Consider the following 24,125-nt stretch of genomic DNA (forward strand, 5'->3'; position numbering starts at 1 on the left):
ATTTTTGGATTGGGTTGTTTGTTTCTTTAATATTGAGCTGCATGAGCTGTTTATAAATCTTGGAGATTAATCCTTTGTCCATTGATTTGTTTGTGAATATTTTCTCCCATTCTGAGGGTTGTTTATTCATCTTGTTTATGGTTTCCTTTACTGTGCAAAAAGCTTTCTAGTTTCATTAGGTGCCATTTGATTACTTTTGTGCTTATTTCCATTATCCTAGGACGTGGATCAAAAAAGATCTTGCTATGATTTATGTCAAAGAGTGTTCTTCCTATGTTTTCCTCTAAAGAGTTTTATAGTGTCCGGTCTTACATTTAGGTCTCTAATCCATTTTTTTTTTTTTTTTGCAGTACACGGGCCTCTCACTGTTGTGGCCTCTCCCATTGCGGAGCACAGGCCCTGGATGTGCAGGCTCAGCAGCCATGGCTAACGGGTCCAGCCGCTCTGTGGCATGTGAGATCCTCCCGGACCAGGGCATGAACCCATGTCCCCTGCAGAGGCAGGCAGACTCTCAACCACTGCACCACCAGGGAAGACCTTGAATCCATTTTGTGTTTATTTTTGTGTATGGTGTTAGGGAGTGTTCTAATTTCATTCTTTTACATGTAGCTGTCCAGTTTCGCCAGCAGCACTTATTGAAGAGACTGTCTTTTCTCCATTGTATATCCTTGCCTCCTTTGTCATAGGTTAGTTGACCATAGGTGTGTGGGTTTATCTCTGGGCTTTCTATCTTGTTCCATTGATCTATGTTTCTTTTCTTGTGCCAGTACCATATTGTCTTGATTACTGTAGCTTCGTAGTATAGTCTGAAGTCAGGGAGTCTGATTCCTCCAGCTCTGTTGTTTTCCCTCAAGACTGCTTTGGCTATTCAGGGTCTTTTGTGTCTCCACAAATTTTAAGTTTACTTTGTTCTAGTTATGTAAAAAATGCCATTGGTAATTTGATAGGGATTGCATTGAATCTGTAGATTGCTTTGGGTAGTACAGTCATTTTCACAATATTGATTCTTCCAATCCAAGAACATGGTATATCTCACCATCTGTATGTATCATCTTTAATTTCTTTCATCAGTGTCTTATAGTTTTCTGCATACAGGTCTTCTGTCTCCCTAGGTAGGTTTATTCCTAGGTATTTTATTCTTTATGTTGCAATGGTAAGTGGGAGTGTTTCCTTAATTTCTCTTTCAGATTTTTCATCATTAGTGAATACAAATGCAAGAGATTTCTGTGCATTAATTTTGTATCTTGCAACTTTACCAAATTCATTGATTAGCTCTAGTAGTTTTCTGGTGGCATTTTTAGGATTCTCTATGTATAGTATCATGTCATCTGCAAACAGTGACAGTTTTACTTCTTCTTTTCCAATTTGTATTCCTTTTATTTCTTTTTCTTCTCTGATTGCCGTGGCTAGGACTTCCAAAGCTATGTTGAATAATAGTGGTGAGAGTGTACATCCTTGTCTTATTCCTGATCTTAGAGGAAATGCTTTCAGTGTTTCACCATTGAGAATGATGTTTGCTGTGGGTTTGTCATATATGGCCTTTATTATATTGAGGTAGGTTCCCTCTATGCCCTTTCTGGAGAGTTTTTATCATAAATGGGTGTTGAATTTTGTCAAAAGCTTTTTCTGCATCTATTGAGATGATCATATGGTTTTTATTCTTCAATTTGTTAATATGGTGTATCACATTGATTGATTTGCATATATTGAAGAATCCTTGAATCCCTGGGATAAATCCCACTTGATCATGGTGTATGATCCTTTTAATGTGTTCTTGGATTCTGTTTGCTAGTATTTTGTTAAGGATTTTTGCATCTATGTTCATCAGTGATATTGGTCTGTAATTTTCTTTTTTTGTAGTATCTTTGTCTGGTTTTGGTATCAGGGTGATGGTGGCCTCCCAGAATGAGTTTGGGAGTGTTCCCTCCTTTGCAATTTTTTGGAAGAGTTTGAGAAGGATGGGTGTTAGCTCTTCTCTAAATGTTTGATAGAATTCACCTGTGAAGCCATCTGGTCCAGGAGTTTTGTTTCTTGGAAGATTTTTTTTTTTTTTTTTGCAGTAGGTGGGCCTCTCATTGTTGTGGCCTCTCCCGTTGCGGAGCACAGGCTCTGGACATGCAGGCTCAGCGGCCATGGCTCACGGCCCAGCTGCTCCGCGGCACGTGGGATCTTCCTGGACCGGGGCACAAACCTGTGTCCCCTACATCGGCAGGTGGATTCTCAACCACTGCGCCAGCAGGGAAGCCATGTTGGAAGATTTTTAATCACAGTTTCAATTTCATTACTTGTGATTGGTCTTTTCATATTTTCTGTTTCTTCCTGGTTCAGTCTTGGAAGGTTATATCTTTCTAAGAATTTGTCCATTTCTTCCAGGTTGTCCATTTCATTGGCATAGAGTTGCTTGTAGTAGTCTCTTAGGATGCTTTGTATTTCTGTGGTGTCTGTTGTAACTTCTCCTTTTTCATTTCTAATTTTATTGATTTGAGTCCTCTCGCTCTTTTTCTTGATGAGTCTGGCTAATGGTTTATCTATTTTGTTTATCTTCTCAAAGAACCGGCTTTTAGTTTTACTGATCTTTGCTATTGTTTTCTTTGTTTCTACTTCATTTATTTCTGCTCTGATCTTTATGATTTCTTTCCTTCTGCGAACTTTGGGTTTTGTTTATTCTTCTTTCTCTAGTTCCTTTAGGTGTAAGGTGAGATCGCTTTTTTGAGATTTTTCTTGTTTCTTGAGGTAGGCTTGTGTAGCTATAAACTTCCCTCTTAGAACTGCTTTTGCTGCATCCCATAGGTTTTGGATCATCGTGTTTTCATTGTCATTTGTCTCTAGGTATTTTTTGATTTCCTCTGATTTCTTCAGTGAACTCTTGGTTATTTAGTAACGTATTGTTTAGCCTCTGTGTGTTTGTCTTTTTTACATTTTTTTCCCTGTAATTCATTTCTAATATCATAGCACTGTGGTCAGAAAAGATGCTTGATATGATTTCAATATTCTTAAATTTACTGAGGCTTGATTTGTGACCCAAGATGTGATCTATCCTGGAGAATGTTCTGTGTGCACTTGAGAAGAAAGTGTAATCTTGCTGTTTTTGGATGGAATGTCCTATAAATATCGATTAAATCTATCTGGTCTATTGTGTCACTTAAAGCTTCTGTTTCCTTATTTATTTTCATTTTGGATGATCTGTCCATTGGTGTAAGTGAGGTGTTAAAGTCCCCCCCTATTATTGTGTTACTGTCGGTTTCTTCTTTTATAGCTGTTAGCAGTTGCCTTATGTATTGAGGTGCTCCTATGTTGGGTGCATATATATTTATAATTGTTATATCTTCTTCTTGGATTGATCCCTTGATCATTATGTTGTGTCCTTCCTTGTCTCTTATAACATTCTTATTTTAAAGTCTATTTCATCTGAGTATTGCTACTCTAGCTTTCTTTTGATTTCCATTTGTATGGAATATCTTTTTCCATCCCCTCACTTTCAGTTTGTATGTGTCCCTAGGTCTGAAGTGGGTCTCTTGTAGACAGCATATATATGGGTCTTGTTTCTGTATCCATTCAGCAAGCCTGTGTCTTTTGGTTGGAGCATTTAATCCATTCACATTTATGGTAATTATTGATATGTATGTTCCTATGACCATTTTCTTGTTTTGGGTTTGTTTTTGTAGGTCCTTTTCTCCTCTTTTGTTTCCCACTTAGAGAAGTTCCTTTAGCATTTGTTGTAGAGCTGGTTTGGTGGTGCTGAATTCTCTCAGCTTTTGCTTATCTGCAAACGTTTTAGTTTCTCCATCGAATCTGAATGAGATCCTTGCTGGTTAGTGTAATCTTGGTTGTAGGTTCTTCCCTTTCATCACTTTAAGTATATCATGCCACTCCCTTCTGGCTTGTAGAGTTTCTGCTGAGAAATCAGCTGTTAACCTTATGGGAGTTCCCTTGTATGTCATTTGTCATTTTTCCCTTGCTGCTTTCAGTAATTTTTCTTTGTCTGTAATTTTTGCCAATTTGATTACTATGTGTCTCAGCGTGTTTCTCCTTGGGTTTATCCTATATGGGACTCTCTGTGCTTTCTGGACTTGGGTGGCTATTTCCTTTCCCATGTTAGGAAAGTTTTCAACTATTATCTCTTCAAATATTTTCTCTGGTCCTTTCTCTCTTCTCCTTCTGGGACCCCTATAATGCGAATGTTGTTGCGTTTAATGTTGTCCCAGAGGTCTCTTAGGCTGTCTTTATTTCTTTCATTCTTTTTTCTTTATTCTGTTTTGCAGCAGTGAATTCCACCATTCTGTCTTCCAGGTCACTTATCTGTTCTTCTGCCTCAGTTATTCTGCTATCGACTCCTTCTAATGTAGTTTTCATTTCAGTTATTGTATTGTTCATCTCTGTTTGTTTGTTCTTTAATTCTTCTAGGTCTTTGTTGAACATTTCTTGCATCTTCTCAATCTTTGCCTCCATTGTTTTTCCGAGGTCCTGGATCATCTTCACTATCATTACTCTGAGTTCTTTTTCTCGAACGTTGCCTATCTCCACTTCATTTAGTTGTTTTTCTTGGGTTTTATCTTGTTCCTTCATCTGGTACATAGCCCTCTGCCTTTTCATCTTGTCTATCTTTCTGTGAATGTGGTTTTTTCCCACAGGCTGCAGGATTGTAGTTCTTCTTGCTTCTGCTCTCTGCCCTCTGGTGGATGAGGCTATCTAAGAGGCTTGATGAGAGGGACTGGTCAGAAATTTTAATTAAGGTAAATGGCTTTTTGGACAACATACATTAAAAGGCAATTGTTTCAAGATGAATGTTTGTAATAAATAAGATACGATATATCATTTGATAAGTGATTAACTGCTAGTTACAGTATAGCACAGCACTTTATCTTCCTAGGTTTCTATAACCTTTATAACAATATCATAGTCTGTCTTTTATTACAGTTGGCCTGTTTGTCCTTATAGTACATGTGTTCATGGTTATCTATTCTACTAGATTTTAAGAATATCTGAGAGTAGGACCTAGAATGATAAACACTACTCGAAGACACTTAAATGTAATATCTTACCACTTACAAAACACTTCTGTATTTAAGCAAGCAAACTGCAACCAAACTGGATTGCTCACATGATAAAACATGTCTGTCATTGTCCTGCTTCTTTGCTTTTGTTGATGATGTTTGCCTCTCTGCCTAATCCAATACTGGTATAGAATCCTTTACCCATAATGCTAAAATTTTGAGAACTCAGCAAAGTATTGCCATCAGAATTCACTCAACAGCAAAAAATGACCCAAACTAATGTAAAACTAAGTCTTAATTTATTCCATGTAGTGAGGATAGTCATACGTATAAAGCAGAAATATTAACATGTCTAATGTGTCTAACTGCTCTAGGCCCAAAGGGGTTAGTATTAATATAAGAGATGGCACCATATTACCTCTCTAAAATTCTCAAAATACTGATTTCTGAGATACATCTGGTCCCAAGATTATAGATGATGGAATGTGGACCGATATCAACTCTTCAAAATACAATTCATATTGTTCTACAAAGCCTCCTTCCATGGCTGCTCTAAATTTCTCTCCTCCAGTTGTTAATACAATTAATTTAGTCGACCACATATTACACTAGACCATTATTCTACAACATTAAACTTGCATTTAAAATTTTTAGGGACTTCCCTGGTGGCACAATGGTTGGGACTTCGCACTCCCAATGAGGGGGTCTATGTTCGATCCCTGGTCAGGGAACTAGATCCCACATGCATGCCACAACTAAGAGTTCGCATGCCACAACTAGGAAGCCAGCGAGCCGCAACTAAGGAGCTGGTAAGCCACAACTAAGAAGCCTGCCTGCCGCAACTGAGACCCAGCACAGCCACATAAATATTTAAAAACATAAATAAATAAAATTTTTATAGTTATTTAATTCATTCTGTGTTTCTGCACTCTATCCTCTAGATTTATGCTGTCCAATATGGTAGCCAATAACCATATGTGACTACTAAGCCTTTGAAATGTGGTTATTCCAAACAGAGGTATGCTGTAAATACAAAATATACACCAGATATCAAAGACTTAGTATGAAAAAACAGAAGGTAAAATATATCTCTAATAATTTTATACTGATCATGTTGATAAATTTTATAAATGTTAGGGTAAATAAAATATATGTTTAAAATTAATCTCATCATAAAGAATTTAATGTGGTTACAATAAAATTTTAAATTGCATATGTGACTCACATAGTATTTCTATTGGATAGTGTTGCTATAGACCAACATTGTCCAAGAGAACTTCCTGTAATGATAGAAATATTCTGTATCTGCAGTGTCTAATATGATAGTCACTAACTACAGGTGGCTACTGAGCACATGAATAATAGTATAAATGGCCATATCTAAAGCTGCAAATACAAGTGAGGTGCTACAGAAGTGAAGCCCATAAATCATATCTACTAACCTTGGACAGAAAGCCAAATGCTTCGTATTTACTGTTTCTCAATTGAACACTGATACAAGTCAATAGTTAGCAAAGGAACACCTACCTTGTTCAAGGTCCTCACAGCTGCATATCTCAAAGCTGGCTTAGGAGAACTACAGAAAAGCTGAAGAACTAGGAAAGAAAAAAGGTCACTGTGAACATAGCTCATTTCAACATATAGCATGTTTCTGAAAATATAGTACATGAAGAATCACATTCAAAATACGCATAAGGCAATTAGATGACAGCATCAAAAATTCACATGGGGCTTCCCTGGTGGCACAGTGGTTGAGAGTCTGCCTGCCGATGCAGGGGACACGGGTTTGTGCCCCGGTCCGGGAGGATTCCACATGCCGCGGAGCGGCTGGGCCCGTGAGCCATGGCCGCTGAGCATGCGTGTCCGGAGCCTGTGCTCCGCAATGGGAGAGGCCACAACAGTGAGAGGCCCACGTACCGCAAAAAAAAAAGAAAAAAAAATTCACATGAAAAATACATCATCAAAAATAGAAAAAGTACTTTTTGTTGAGCTATAAAAACTTTAAATACAGGAAACAAAGTTTATTTTTTTTCCTAAAAAAGTTAATACACCCATTAATATCTGAATTTAAAGAGTAGGAATATTTATGGTTGTAAGAGCAAATGGGTTTTTTAAACATGGAGAACTGAAGGCATTAAAGTTACTTGTTTTCTAAGTAAAAACTTAAATTTTTTAATATGGGGAAATGATAACTTCAGAAAAAGAAATACAGTCACCCCTCCATATCTGCAGGGGACTGGACCCCGGACCTTCCAGGACCCCTAGCAGATGCCAAAATCTGGGGATGCTAAAGACCCTTCTATAAAATGGTGTAGCACAATCAGCCCTTGGTATCTGCAGGTTCCACATCTGAGGATTCAACCAACTGTGAATCGATTGGGTTGAATTGGTGGGATGTGGAACCCAAGGATATGGAGGTACAATTGTAACTAAAAAACAGCTAAAATAAACCATTTATGTATCAAAATGTAAAAACTACATATACAGAGCTAAGGTTCAATTACCTATTCTGTAGACCTATGGAACTTAAAACAAAAACATAAGAAAATAAACAAAAGCCAGTTATCAAATATACAACTAACCTGAAACAGCAGGTGCCAACTCCCTTGCAGTACAGTTAGGAAGACGGATGATAGCTGAAGCAGCTTCATAAATAACCATTTCATGTTTATTTCGCAAGCAGCTCTCAATGAAATCGAAGACTGGACTTTCATGGCTGACAATAAATATACACAGGCCATAATTAGATATCATAAAGAACAGAGGCAATGTGCATAGTGGCTAAAAGCACAGACAGGGGGACTTCCCTGGTGGCACAGTGGTTAAGATTCCATGCTCCCAATGCAGGGGGCCTGGGTTCAATCCCTGGTCGGGGAATTAGATCCCACATGCATGCCGCAACTGAGAGTTCATATGCTACAACTAAGGAGCCTGTGTGCTGCAACTTAGGAGCCAGTGAGCTGCAACTAACAAGCCCACAAGCTGCAACTAACAAGCCCACGAGCCGCAATTAAGACCTGGCGTGATGAAATAAATAAATTTTTTTTTAAAAAAAAAGCAAAGACTGAATGAGAAGCACTTTTGGAATTATGAATGAAGGACCTCTGAAAATACACTCCTCCATAAAAGCAATGAGAATACTGGTGTAAATTTTCAAAATCAACTTTTTCAGCACTCTAGAAGTTAGCTGAAGGATTGCAACAATCCTAGGAACATTTATTCAAGAGGAACAGCTGAATCTTCATAAGAACAGTAAGCTTTCTGGTATTGTAACTTGCTCTATTTCATACCCTCTTCCCAGCTTCATGGTAGCCTTGGAAACCAGGGCCTCAGAACCATACTAGCTATGAAAGCCAGCAGCCTAGTAGCCACTGAAGGAGGCAGATGAATTTGGAGCACCATCAAAAGCCCTGTTCCTGGAGCACTGTCACTACTTGACCTGAATGATGCTCCTTAAAAAAGCCCCATTCATGAAGCTAATGTTTTGGCCGCACTACACAGCATGTGGGATCTCAGTTCCCCAACCAGGGGTTAAGCCCACGCACTCTGCAGTGGAAGTGTGGAGTCCAAACCACTGGACCACCAGGGAATTCCCCGAAGCGAATTTTTATTTCATCTAACTCTGAGAACATTCAGTGAGGAAAGCCCTATCCCCAGGAGGTTTGTCTCCCAAAAAAACAGCAGCGATTGCTTAACACTGCAGTTGCCACAGGTACTGATTCTAGTTGGCGCAAACAAGAGTCTGGCCAAAAAAACTTAAAAAGAAAATTTAAGAAATGAGATGCCCATAAGGGGCTTTAATTTCTGACATATTCCTGGGGATCTAGGAGGCTGTGCAAATACCCAGGTAAGAGCTTACGGAGCTCTAGCCTCTCACCCATGCTTGACTGAGTTTCTGCACAATTAGGAAGGGAAGACTAGGCACAGTTATGCATACCCCAACACACAAAATGCCCACTGAAAAAAAGATGGGAGACATGTTGGTCAAAAGCATTTAAGAAAATCTGTCAAATCATCCGAAGACTCAGCTAACCAAGCAGACTTCAGTAGCCACACATGACAAAGAATAAGGACTGCAGAATTAGTCCAGGAAAGTCACTAAACAAACAATAACAAACAGCAACAAAAACAAACTCTGAGAATGGAAAAGGGGGAAATAAGATTGTCAGTTACCACAGTATATTAAATATCCAGTTTTTGACAAAAAGCTATGACACACAAAGAAATAGTGAGGTATGGCCCATATATAGTGGAAAAATGCAGTCAATAGAAATTATTCTTGAGGGAGCCCAGATGTTGGATGTACTAGGCAAAGCCTTTAAGTCAACTAATATAAATATGTTCAAAGAAGCAAAAGAAACCATATCTAAAGAATTAAAGGGAATTAAAAAGTTAAAGGCATGACAATCATGCCTCACCCAAGAGAGAGTATCAATAAAGAGGAAAAAATGAGTTGTTTGTTTTTTTTAAGGAACCAAATAGAAACTCTGGATTTGGAAAATGCATAACTAGAATAAAAATTTCAAATCTGCTCAGATAAAAGAACAAGTACCTACAATATGCTGCCTACAAGAGACTCACTTTAGGGCAAAAGTCACACATAGATTGAAGGTCAGGGGATGGAAAAAGATATTTCATGCAAATGGAAACAATAAGAAAGCAGGGGTAGCGATATTCATATCAGACAAAACAGACTTTAAAACAAAGTCCAAAAAGAAAGACAAAGAAGGACACTATATAATGATAAAGGGATTAATATAAGAAGAGGACATTACACTTGTTAACATATATATGCACCCAATGTAGGAACACCTAAATATACAAAATAAATACTAACAGACATAAAGGGAGAAATTGACAGGAATACAATAATAGTAGGAGACTTTAACACCCCACTGACATCAATGGACGATCTTTCAGACAGAAAATCAATAAGGCAAGAGAGATCCTAAATGACACAACAGAACAGATGTACTTAATTGGTATCTACAGGACACTTCATCTAAAAAAAACAAAAACAAAAAACAAACAAAATACACATTCTTTTCAAGTGCTCATGGAACATTCTCTAGGATAGACCACACACGAGGACACAAAACAAGCCTCAATGAATTTAAGAAGACAGAAATTATTTCAAGCATCTTTTCTGACCACAACAGTATCAAACTAGAAATCAACCACAGAAAGAAAAATGGGAAAAAAAAAATCACACGGAGACTGAACAACATCCTACTAAAAAACCAATGAGTCAACAATGAAATCAAAGAGGAAATCAGAAAATACCTCGAGACAAACGACAATGAAAACACAACCTTACAAAATCTATGCGATGCAGCAGAAATAGTTCAAAGAGGGAAATTCAGAGTGATACAGGCCTTTCTTGAGCAACAAGTAAAATCTCAAGCAAATAACCTAACCTACCACCTAAAAGAATTAGAAAAAAGAAAAATAAACAAAAACCAAAGTCATTAAAAGGAAGGAAGTAATAAAGATCAGAGAGGAAATAAATAAAATAGAGATCAAAACAACAATAGAAAAGCTCGATAAAACCAAGAGCTGGTTTTTTTGAAAGGATAAACAAAATCAACAAACCTCTAGCCAGGCTAACAAGAAGAAAAGAGAGAAGCCCCAAATAAACAAAATAAGAAATGAGAAATAACAACCAATACTGCAGAAATACAAAAAGTCATAAGAAAATACTATGAACAGTTATAAACCAACAAATTGAACAACCGAGAAGAAACAGAAAAGGTTTTAGAAACAGCCAGAATTGAATCAAGAAGAAACATAATTTGAACAGACCAATCACTAGAAGTGAAATAGAATCTGTAATAAAAAACAAACAAAAAAACTAAAAAAACTCCCCACAAACAAAATCCAGGACCAGATGGCTTAACTGGGGAATTCAACCAAACATACAAAGAGGAACGTATACCTATCCTTCTCAAATTATTCCAAAAGATTTAAGAGGAGGAAACACTCCCAAAGTCAGTTTATGCAGCCACCATCACCCTGATACCAAAAACAAAGACACTACAAAAAAAAGAAAATTACTGGCCAATATCTTTGACAAATAGAGATGCAAAAGTCCTCAACAAAATTTAAGCAAGCCAACTCCAACAACACATATAAAGGATCATACACCATGATCAAGTTGGATTCTTACCAGGGTCACAAAGATGGTTCAACATATGCAAATCAATCAACGTGATATACCACATCAACAAAAGAAACGACAAAAACCACATGATCATCTCAACAGATGTAGAAAAAGCATGTGATAAAATTCAACATCCATTCACGATGAAAACTCTCACTGAAGTGGGTATGGGGAAATACATCTCAATAGAAACCATTTATGACAAACCCAGAGCCAACACAATACTCAACAGTGAAAAGCTGAAAGCCTTCCCACTAAATTCTGGAAGAAGACAAGGGTGCCCACTCTTACCACTGCTATTCAACATATTTTTGGAAGTCCTAGCCTCAGCAACCAGACAAGAAAAAGAAATAAAAGGTATCCAAATTGGAAGGGAAGAGGTAAAATTGTCATTATATGCAGATGACACAATACTCTATACAGAAAACCCTAAAGACTCCACACAAAAACTATTAGAACTAATAAATGAATTCAGCAAGGTAGCAGGGTACAAGATTAATATACAGAAATCTGCTGCATTTCTTTACAGTAACAATGAAATATCAGAAAGTAAAAAAAAAAAAAAGTTTAAAATTGCACTAAACACACACAAACACACACAAACACACAGGAGTAAACCTAACCAAGGAGGTGAAAGACCTATATGCTGATAACTCTAAAACACTGATAAAGGAAACTGAAGATGATTCACAGAAATGAAAAGATATCCCATGCTCTTGGATTGGAAGAATTAATATTATTAAAATGGCCATACTACTGAAAGCAATCTACAGATTTAATGCTATATCTATCAAATTACCCATGACAGTTTTCACAGAACTAGAACAAATAATCCTAAAATTTATATGGAATCACAGAAGGCCCCGAATTGGCAAAGCAATTCTGAGGAAAAAGAACAAAGCTGGAGGTATAACTCTCCCAGACTTCAGACAATACTACAAAGCTACACTAATCAAAATACTGTGGTATTGGCACAAAAGCAGACATATAGATCAATGCAACAGAATAGAGAGCCCAGAAGCAAACCCATACAATTAATCTTCAGCAAAGGAGGCAAGAATATACGATGGAGAAAACACAGTGCCTTCAGCAAATGGTGTTGGGAAAGCTGGACAGCTATTTGTAAATCAATGAAATTAGAACACTCCTTCACATCATATACAAAAATAAACTCAAAATGCTTTAAAGACACATATAGGATGTGACACTGTAAAACTCCTAGAAGAGAAGACAGGCAAAACATTCTCTGACATAAATAGTAGCAATATTTTCTTAGACTAGTCTCCCAAGGCAAAAGAAAAAAAAACCAAAAATAAACAAATGGGACCTAATCAAACTTAAAAGCTTCTGCATAGCAAAGGAAACCATCAACAAAATGAAAATACAACCTATAGAATGTGAGAAAATATTTGCAAACAATGTGACTGACAAGGGGTTAATTTCCAAAATATACAAACAGCTCATAAAACTCCGTATCAAAAAAACAAACAACCCAATCAAAAAATGAGCAGATGACATAGACGTTTTTCCAAAGAAGATATACAGATGGCCAACATGCATATGAAAAGATGGTCAATATCACTAATTAAATGCAAATCAAAACCACAAGGAGGTATCGCTTTACACCACTCAGAATGGCTATCATCAAAAAGTCTATAAATAGGGCTTCCCTGGTGGTGCAGTGGTTCAGAGTCTGCCTGCCGATGCAGGGGACACGGGTTCGTGCCCCGGTCCGGGAAGATCCCACATGCCGCGGAGGAGCTGGGCCCGTGAGCCATGGCCGCTGAGCCTGCGTGTCCGGAGCCTGTGCTCCACAACTGGAGAGGCCACAGCAGTGAGAGGCCCGTGTACCGCAAAAAAAAAAAAGTCTATAAATAATAAATGCTGGAGAGGGTGTGGAGAAAAGGGAACCCTCCTACACTGTTGGTGGGAATGTAAACTGGTGCAACCAGTAAGTAGGGAAAACAGTATGGAGGTTCCTTAAAAAACTAAAAATAGAGCTACCAAATGATCCAGCAATCCTATTCTTGGGCATATAACCAGAAAAGACAAAAACTCTAATTCGAAAAGATACATGCACCCCAATGTTCATAGCAGCATTATTTATAACAGCCAAGACATGGAAGCAACCTAAGTATCCATCAACAGATGAATGGATAAAGAAGAGGTAATATGCATATATATATAATACACACACACACACACACGATTACTCAGCCATAAAAAAGAATGAATCACTTTGCTGTACACCTGAAACACAGTAGTGTAAATCAACTGTACTTCAATTTTTAAAAAACTGAGAGAGTTCAGAAACAACTTTTAAAAAATTCAAATCTGCAATTCAACAGCTGATTTGCACTGACAGTAGAAAAAGCCAGAAAACTTGAGGATAGGTTAAACTGAGATAATCTAGCTGAGGAAAATAAAGAATGAAGGAAAAAAAAACCAGAGCCTTGGAGACCTATGGAATATGACTAAGTGTACCAACATTTTCATGATAGGAGTCCCAGAAGGAAAGGAGAGAGACAAAGGGACAAAAGGAATATCCTGAGAAATAATGACCAAAAACTACCAAAATTTGTTAAAAATATTAATCTACACACTTGAGAAGCTCAACAAATCCCAAGTTGGAAAAATAAAAAAAGATCCACATATAGACACACCATAATCAAAGTGCTGAAAGCATAAGACAAAGAGAAAATCTTGACAGAAGCAAGATAAAAGCTACTCATCACATTGTACAGGGGAGCAACAATACAATTAGTGGCTTTTCACCTGAAACAATGAAATAGAGAATGCCATATTCAAAGTGTTGAAATAAAAAGATAAAAATTCTCTATCCAGCAGAACTATGTTCCAAAAATGAAGGCTAATAAAAGAACATTCCCAGATAAGCAGTGACTGAGACAATGTATTGCTAACATACCTGATTTATAAAAAATACTAAACGAAGTCTGTTAAACTGAAAGACTGACTCCAGTGACACGAATAATCAATGAGAAATAAAGTGCACCAGAAATGGTAAATATGTGAGTTAATATAAATTATTCTACAAATAATTTTTTTCATTCCTCCTAACTAATTAAAGGACATAAAATTGTATAAAAATAATTATAACACTGCATTATTGGATAATGCACATACATGTAATATACATGACAATAATAGCAAACAGGAGCAGGGAGAGAACAGAACTATACTGGAGCAAAGATTCTATATTTTACGAAAATTAAATTAGCCTTAATCTGAAGTAGATCATGGTAAATTAAAATGCATATTCTAATTCCCAGGGAAACAACTTTTTTTTTTTTTTTTGCGGTACGCGGGCCTCTCACTGCTGTGGTCTCTCCCGTTGCAGAGCACAGGCTCCGGACGTGCAGGCCCAGCGGTCATGGCCCACGGGCCTAGCCGCTCCGTGGCATGTGGGATCCTCCCAGACCGGGGCACAAACCCACGTCCCCTGCATCGGCAGGCAGACTGCCAACCACTGCACCACCTGGGAAGCCTGAGAAACAACTTTTTAAACAGTAAAAATATCGACAGAGAAATTAAAATGATTCAACGAAAATTTTATTTAACACAAAAGAAGGCAGTCAAAGAGGAAGAGAGGAACAAAAAAGACAGACACTTCTATAGAAAAAACAGCAAAATGGCGAAGGTAAATACAACCATGTCAATGATTATATTAAATGTGAAAGGTCTAAACACCCCAACCAAAAGATAGAGATTGCCAGACAGGATAAAAAAGCAAAATCAAACTATGTGCCGTCTACAAGAGATACACATTAGATTCAAAGATACAAATGAGATGAAAGTAAAATGATGGCAAAAGATATGCCATGTAAACTAATTGTAAGAGATCAGGAGTGGCTATATTAATATCAGACAGAGAATTTAAGACAAAATATTACAAGAAACAAAAAGAGACATAATGAGAAGCTGCTCAATACATCAGGATGATATAACAGTGATAAACATATACACACTTAACAACAGAGCCTCAAAACATATGAAGCAAAACTTAACACTAGGGCTTCCCTGGTGGCGCAGTGGTTGGGAGTCTGCCTGCCAGTGCAGGGGGCGCAGGTTCGTGCCCTGGTCCGGGAGGATCCCATGTGCCACGGGGCGGCTGGGCCCATGAGCCATGGCCACTGGGCTGCGCGTCCAGAGCCTGTGCTCCGTGACAGGAGGGGCTGCAGCAGTGAGAGGCCCGCGTACCGCGAAAAACAAAAACAAAAACAAAACAAAAAAACTTAACACTAAAGGAGAAATAGATCTTTTAACAATAAGAGCTGGAGATGTCTATACCTACCCAATAGCTGATAGAACAACTAGACAAAATCATCAAGGATATAGAGGACCTGAACAATTTAATTCCTCAACTCAACCTAGAACATTCAACCCAGTGACTATAAAATACATTCTTTTCAAGTGCATATGAACAGTTCTCAAACACAGATTAAATGCCAGTCATAAAATAAGTCTCAATACATTTAAAAGGATAGAAGTCATCAAAGCATATTCCCCAGCCACGACTGAAGAAAATTATAAATTAGCAACAGAAAATAAAGGAAATCCCCAATATTTGGAAATTAAACAACTTATTTCTAAGTAACCCATTATCCAGAATAAATCAAATGGAAAACAAGAAAAAATCTGAAACAGAATGACAACAAAAACACAGTAAATCAAAATTTATGAGATGTAGCCAAAACAATGCTTGGAGGGAAATTTATAGCTCTAAACACCTATACCAGAAAAGAAGAAAGGTCTCAAATCAGTAACCTAAGTATCCACAATAAAGAAATTAGAAAAAGAAGAGTAAACCAAGTCCACAGCAAGAAGAAAGTAAATAAAGATCGGAGAAAAGATCGATGGACTAGAATGCAGAAAAATAACAATAAAAAAAATGAACGAAACACAAAGCTAGTTCTTTGGAAAAATTCAACAAAATTGACAAACCTTTAGCTAGACTAAACAAGGAAAAAAAAAAAGCGAAGAATACAAATTACCAAACTCAGGAATGAAGTAAAGGACAACACTACTGACCCTAAAGGAATTTAAATGATTATAAGAGAATATTATAAACAACTATATGCCAACAAATTAGATAACTTAGATGAAATGGCAAAATCCCTAGAAATACCAAACTACCAAACCTGACTTACAAAGAAATATAGAATCTAAACAGACCTATGAGTTAGTTACTTAAAATCTTCCCTCAAGGGCTTCCCTGGTGGCGCAGTGGTTGAGAGTCTGCCTGCTGATGCAGGGAACACGGGTTCGTGCCCCGGTCCAGGAAGATCCCACATGCCACGGAGCAGCTGGGCCCGTGAGCCATGGCCACTGAGCCTGCACGTCCGGAGCCTGTGCTCCACAACTGGAGAGGCCACAGCAGTGAGAGGCCTGCGTACCGCAAAAAAACCCAAAAACTTCCCTCAAAAAAAGCAAAGGTCACAACAGCTTCATTGGTTAATTCTACCAAATATTTAAGAAATCATACCAATCCTTCACAAACTCTTTTATAACATAAATGAGGGTACACTACCTCCCAGCTAATGATGTGATGCCATTATTACCTGGATAACAAAGCCTGACAAATTCTCAGAAAACAGCAGACCAATATCCCTCCTGACATAGACATATGAACTCCTTAACAAATTATCAGCAACCTGAATCCACCAATACATAAAAAGAATTATATATCATAATCAAGTAGCATTTTTCCCAAGAATGCAAACAAAATTGATTTAACATCAGAAAATGAGGACCTTCAAAATGGCAGAGGAGTAAGACGTGGAGATCACCCTCCTCCCCACAAATACATCAAAAATACATCTACATGTGTAACAACTCCTACTGAACACTGGCAGAAGACCTCAGACTTCCCAAAAGGGAACAGAAGCCCTCAGGCGACCTAAACGCAGAGGGAGGGCCAAATCCAAAGCTGAACCCCAGGAGCTGTGTGAACAAAGAAGAGAAGGGGAAATTTCTCCTAGAAGCCTCAGGAGCAATAAACTTGATGTACCCTGCATCTGTGGAAAACCTGAATAGACAACGAATTATCCCAAAATTGAGGTGGTGGACTTTGGGAGCAACTGTAGAATGGGGTTTGCTTTCGGCATCTAATTTGTTTCTGATTTTATGTTTATCTTAGTTTAGTATTTAGAGCTTATTATCATTCGTAGATTTGTTTACTGATTTGGTTACTCTCTTCCTTTTATATATATATATTTTTTTTTTTTTTTCCTTTTTCTCTCTTTGTGAGTGTGTAGTGTATGCTTCTTTCTGTGATTTTGTCTGTATACCTTTGCTTTTACCATTTGTCCTAGGGTTCTGTCTGTCCACTTTTTTTTTTTAGCATAGTTTTTACTGCTTGTTATCATTGGTGGATTTGTTTATTGGTTTGGTTGCTCTCCTTTTTTTTAATTACTTTTTTATTTTTAATAATTTTTTATTTTAATAACTTTATTTTATTTTTTCTTTCTTTCTTTTTCTTTCTCCCTTTTCTTCTGAGCTGTGTGGCTGACAGGGTCTTGGTGCTCTGGCCGGGTGTCAGGCCTGAGCCTCTTATGTGGGAGCGCCAAGTTCAGGACATTGGACCACCAGAGACCTCCCAGCCCAATGTAATATCAAACAGCGAAAGCTCTCCCAGAGATCTCCATCTCAACGCTAAGACCCAGCTCCACTCAACGACCAGCAAGCTACAGGTCTGGACACCCCATACCAAACAACTAGCAAGACAGGAACACAACCCCACCCATTAGCAGAGAGGATGCCTAAAATCATAATAAGGTCACAGACACCCCAAAACACACCACCAGACGCGATACTGCCCACCAGAAAGACAAGATCCAGCCTCATCCACCAGAACACAGGCACCAGTCCCCTCCACCAGGAAGCCTACACAACCCACTGGACCAACCTTACCCACTGGGGGCAGACACCAAAAACAATGGGAACAACGAATCTGCAGCCTGGGAAAAGGAGACCCAAACACAGTAAGTTAAGCAAAATGAGAAGACAGACAAATACACAGCATATGAAGGAGAAAGGTAAAAACCCACCAGACCAAACAAATGAAGAGGAAATAGGCAGTCTACCTGAAAAAGAATTCAGAGTAATGATAGCAAAATGATCCAAATTCTCGGAAATAGAATGGAGAAAATACAAGAAAAGTTTAACAAGGACCTGGAAGAACTAAAGAGCAAACAAACAATGATGAACAACACAATAAATGAAATTTAAAATTCTCTAGAAGGAATAGCAGAAAAACTGAGGCAGAAGAATGGATAAGTGACCTGGAATATAAAATAGTGGTAATTACTACCACAGAGCAGAAATAAAGAAACAAGAACGAAAAGAATTGGGGACAGTCTCAGAGACCTCTGGGACAACATTAAATGCACCAACATTCAGATTATAGGGGTCCCAGAAGAAGAAGAGAAAAAGAAACAGAGTGGGAAGATATTTGAAGAGATTATAGTTGAAAACTTCCCTAATATGGGAAAGGAAATAGTCAATCAAGTCCAAGAAGCACAAAGAGTCCCATACAGAATAAATCCAAGGAGAAACACGCCAAGACTCATATTAATCAAACTATCAAAAATTAAATACGAAGAAAAAATATTAAAAGAGAAAATCAACAAATAACATACAAGGGAATCCCCATAAGGTTAACAGCTGATTTCTCAGCAGAAACTCTGCAAGCCAGAAGGGTGTGGTAGGACATACTTAAAGTGATGAAAAGGAAAAACCTACAACCAAGATTACTCTATCCAGCAAGGATCTCATTCAGATTCAATGGAGAAATTAAAACCTTTACAGCCAAGCAAAAGCTAAGATAATTCAGCACCACCAAACAAGCTTTACAACAAATGCTAAAGGAACTTCTCTAGGCAGGAAACACAAAACAAGGAAAAGACCTACAATAACAAACCCAAAACAATTAAGAAAATGGTAATAGCAACATACATATCGATAATTACCTTAAAGGTAAATGGATTAAATGCTCCAACCAAAAGACATAGACTGGCTGAATGGATCCAAAAACAAGACCCGTATATTTGCTGTCTAAAAGAAACCCATTTCAGACCTAAGGACACATACAGAATGAAAGTGCAGGAATGGAAAAAGAAATTCCATGTAAATGGAAATCAAAAGAAAGCTGGAGTAGCAATTCTTGTATCAGACAAAATAGACTTTAAAATAAAGAGTATTACAAGAGACAAAGAAGGACACTACATAATGATCAAGGGATCAATCCAAGAAGGAGATATAACAGTTGTAAATATTTATGAACCCAACATAAGAGCACCTCAATACATAAGGCAAATGCTAACAGCCATAAAAGGGGAAATCAATCAGTAACACGATAATAATAGGGAACTTTAACACCCCACATTCACCAAGGGACAGATCATCCAAAATGAAAATAAATAAGGAAACACAAGCTTTAAATGATACATTAGGGCATCCCTGGTGATGCAATGGTTGGGAGTCCGCCTGCCGATGCAGGGGACGCAGGTTCATGCCCCAGTCCGGGAGGATCCCGCGTGCCGCGGAGTGGCTGGGCCTGTGAGCCATGGCCGCTGGGCCTGCGCACCCGGAGCCTGTGCTCCGCAGCGGGAGAGGCCACAACAGTGAGAGGCCTGCATACCACAAAAAAACAAAAAACAATAAAAAAAATGATACATTAAACAAGATAGACTTAATTGATATTTATAGGACATTCCATCCAGAAACAACAGAATACACGTTCTTCTCAAGTGCTCATGGAACATTCTCCAGGATAGATCATATCTTGGGTCACAAATCAAGCCTTGGTAAATTTATGAAAACTGAAACCGTATCAAGTATCTTTTCCGACCACAACGCTATGAGACTAGATATCAATTACAGGAAAAAAAATCTGTAAAATAATACAAACACATGGTGGCTAAACAATACACTACTAAATAACCAAGGGATAACTGAATAAATCAAAGAGGAAATCAAAAAATACCTAGAAACAAATGACAATGAAAACACGATGACCCAAAACCTATGGGATTCAGAAAAAGCAGTTCTAAGAGGGAAGTTTATAGCAATACAATCCTACCTCAAGAAACACCTCAAATAAAGAACCTAACCTTACACCTAGAGCAATTAGAGAAAAGAGAACAAAAAACCCCCAAAGTTAGCAGAAGGAAAGAAATCATAAAGATAAGATCAGAAATAAATGAAAAAGAAATGAAGGAAACGATAGCAAAGATCAATAAAACTAAAAGCTGGTTGAGAAGTTAAACAAAATTGATAAACCATTAGCCAGACTCACAAAGAAAAAAAGGAAGAAGACTCAAATCAACAGAATTAGAAATGAAAAAGGAGAAGTAACAACTGACACTGCGGAAATACAAAGGATCATGAGAGATTACTACAAGCAACTCTATGCCAATAAAATGGACAACCTAGAAAAAATGGACAAATTCTTAGAAAATCACAACCTTCTGAGACTGAACCAGGAAGAAACAGCAAATATAAACAGACCAGTCACAAGCACTGAAATTGAAACTGTGATTAAAAATCTCTTCCAACAAACAAAAGCCCAGGACCAGATGGCTTCACAGGTGAATTCTATCAAACATTTAGAGAAGAGCTAACACCTATCCTTCTCAAACTCTTCCAAAATATAGCAGAAGGAGGAACACTCCCCAACTCATTCTACGAGGCCACCATCACCCTGATACCAAAACCAGACAAAGATGTCACAAAAAAGAAAACTACAGGCCAGTATCACTAATGAACACAGATGCAAAAATCCTCAACAAAATACTAGCAAACAGAATCCAACAGCACATTAAAAGGCTCATGCACCATGATCAAGTGGGCTTTATGCCAGGAATGCAAGGATTCTTCAATATATGCAAATCAATCAATGTGATACACCATATTAACAAATTAAAGGAGAAAAACCACATGATCATCTCAACAGACACAGAAAAAGCTTTTGACAAAATTCAACACCGGTTTATAATAAAAACCCTCCAGAAACTGGGCAGAGAGGGAACTTACCTCAAAATAATAAAGGCCATATGGTGAAAAACTGAAAGCATTTCTACTAAGATCAGGAACAAGACAAGGTTGACCACTGTCATCACTATTATTCAACATAGTTTTGGAAGTTTTAGCCACAGCAATCTGAGAAGAAAAGGAAATAAAAGGAATCCAAATTGGAAAAGAAGTAGAACTGTCACTGTTTGAAGATGACATGACACTATACATAGAGAATCCTAAGGATGCCATCAGAAAACTACTAGAGCTAATCAATGAATTTGGTAAAGTAGTAGGATACAAAATTAATGCACAGAAATCTCTTGCATTCCTATACGCTAATGATGAAAAATCTGAAAGAGAAATTAAGGAAACACTCCCATTTACCATTGCAACAAAAAGAATAAAATACCTAGGAATAAATCTACCTGGAGACAAAAGACCTGTATGCAGAAAACTATAAGACACTGATGAAAGAAATTACAGATGATACAAACATATGGAGAGATATACCATATTCTTGGATTGGAAGAGTCAACATTGTGAAAATGACTATACTACCCAAAGCAATCTACAGATTCAACGCAATCCCTAGCAAACTACCAACGGCATTTTTCACAGAACTAGAACAAAAATTTCACAATCTGTATAGAAACACAAAAGACCCCGAATACCCGAAGCAACCGTGAGAAAGAAAAATGAAGCTGGAGGAATCAGGCTCCCGGACTTCAGACTATACTACAAAGCTACAGTAATCAAGACAGTATGGTACTGGCACAAACACAGAAATATAGATCAATGGAACAGGAGAGAAAGCCCAGAGATAAATCATGCACATATGGTCACCTTATCTTTGATAAAGGAGGCAAGAATATACAATGGAGAAAAGGCAACCTCTTCAATAAGTGGTGCTAGGAAAACAGGACAGCTAAATGTAAAAGAATGAAATTAGAACACTCCCTAACACCATACACACAAAAAAACCTCAAAATGGATTAAAGACCTAAATATAAGGCCAGACACTATAAATCTCTTCGAGGAAAACACAGGCAGAACACTCTATGACATAAATCACAGCAAGATCCTGTTTGACCCACCTCCTAGAGAAAGATAAATAAAAACAAAAATAAACAAATGGGACCTAATGAAACTTAAAAGCTTTTGCACAGCAAAGGAAAACATAAACAAGACAACCCTCAGAATGGGAGAAAATATTTGCAAACGAAGCAACTGACAAAGGATTAATCTCCAAAATATACAAGCAGCTCAAGCAGCTCAATATCAAAAAACAACCCAATCCAAAAATGGGCAGAAGACCTAAATAGACATTTCTCCAAAGAAGATATACAGATTGCCAACAAACACATGAAAGGATGCGCAACATCACTACTCATTAGAGAAATGCAAATCAAAACCACAATGAGCTATCACCTCGCACCAATCAGAATGACCATCATCAGAAAATCTACAAACAATAAATGCTGGAGAGGGTGTGGAGAAAAGGGAACCCTCTTGCACTGTTGAGGGGAACGTAAATTGATACAGCCACTATGGAGAACAGTATGGAGGTTCCTTAAAAAACTAAAAATAGAACTACCATATGACCCAGCAATCCCACTACTGGGCATAGACCCTGAGAAAACCATAATTCAACAAGAGTCATGTACCACAATGTTCATTGCAGCTCTATTTACAATAGCCAGGACATGGAAGCAACTTAAGTGTCCATCGACAGATGAATGGATAAAGATGATGTGGCATATATATACAATGGAATATTACTCAGCCATAAAAAGAAACGAAATTGAGTTATTTGTAGTGAGGTGGATGGACCTAACGTCTGTCATACAGAGTGAAGTAAGTCAGAGAGAGAAAAACAAATACCGTATGCTAACACATATATGTGGATTCTAAAAAAAAAAAAAAAAAATGGTTCTGAAGAACCTAGGGGCAGGACAGGAATAAAGATGCAGATGTAGAGAATGAACTTGAGGACACGGAGAGTGCGAAGGGTAAGCTGGGAAGAAGTGAGAGAGTGGCATAGCTAGTGGGAAGCAGCCACATAGCACAGGGAGATCAGCTCCATGCTTTGTGTCCACCTAGAGGGGTGGGATAGGGAGGGTGGGAGGGAGACGCAAGAGGGAGGAGATATGGGGATACATGTATATGTATAGCTGATTCACTTTGTTATACAACAGAAACTAACATACCATTGTAAAGCAATTATACTCCAATAAAGATGTTAAGAAAAACAAAAAAACAAACAACCTGATTTAAAAATGGGCAGAAGTACAGAATGGTCATTATTCCAAAGAAGACATACAGATAGCCAACAGGCACATGTAAAGATGCTCAACACCACTAGTTATCAGAGAAATGCAAATCAAAACCACAATGAGATATCAGCTCATACTTGCCATAACAGACATTAAACAGTCCACAAATAACAAATGCTGTGGAGAATGGTGTGGAGAAAAGGGAACCCTCCTACACTGTTGGTGGGAATATAAATTGGTGCAGCCACTATGGAAAACAATATGGAGACTCCTCAGAAAACTAAAAACAGAACTACCATATGATCCAGCAATTCCACTCCTGGGGATATATTCAAAGAAAAGGAAAACGTTAATTCAAAAAGATATATGCACCCCAGTGTTCACAGCAGCATTATTTACAACAGCCAAAATATAGAAGCAACCTAAGTGTCCATCAACAGATGAATGGGTAAAGAATATGTCATATATATACACAATGGAATACCACTCGGCCATAAAAATAAATGAAATTTTACTGTTTGCAACAACATGGATGAACTTGGAGGATATTATGCTAAGTGAAATAAGTCAGACAGAGAAAGACAAATACTGTATGATATCATTTATATGTGGAATCTAAAAAAATAAAACTAGTGAATATAACAAAAAAGAAAAAGACTCACA

General features: G+C 37.7%; 1 protein-coding gene across 2 annotated transcripts in view; it reads right to left on the reverse strand.

Annotated features, from left to right (window-relative positions):
• The window catches only part of COPG2 (COPI coat complex subunit gamma 2), a 129,682-nt gene that overhangs the window by 58,951 nt on the left and 46,606 nt on the right, over positions 1-24,125 (reverse strand). For both annotated transcript variants that reach the window (XM_067747017.1, XM_067747018.1), the window contains exons 10-11: positions 7,577-7,710; positions 6,522-6,589 (exon numbers count right to left, since the gene is read on the reverse strand). In XM_067747017.1, coding sequence (XP_067603118.1) covers positions 6,522-6,589; positions 7,577-7,710 — 202 coding nt within the window. The remainder of the gene's footprint in view (positions 1-6,521; positions 6,590-7,576; positions 7,711-24,125) is intronic.

The sequence above is a fragment of the Pseudorca crassidens genome, chromosome 8 (genome assembly GCF_039906515.1).
Source record: "Pseudorca crassidens isolate mPseCra1 chromosome 8, mPseCra1.hap1, whole genome shotgun sequence".
NCBI lineage: Eukaryota > Metazoa > Chordata > Mammalia > Artiodactyla > Delphinidae > Pseudorca > Pseudorca crassidens.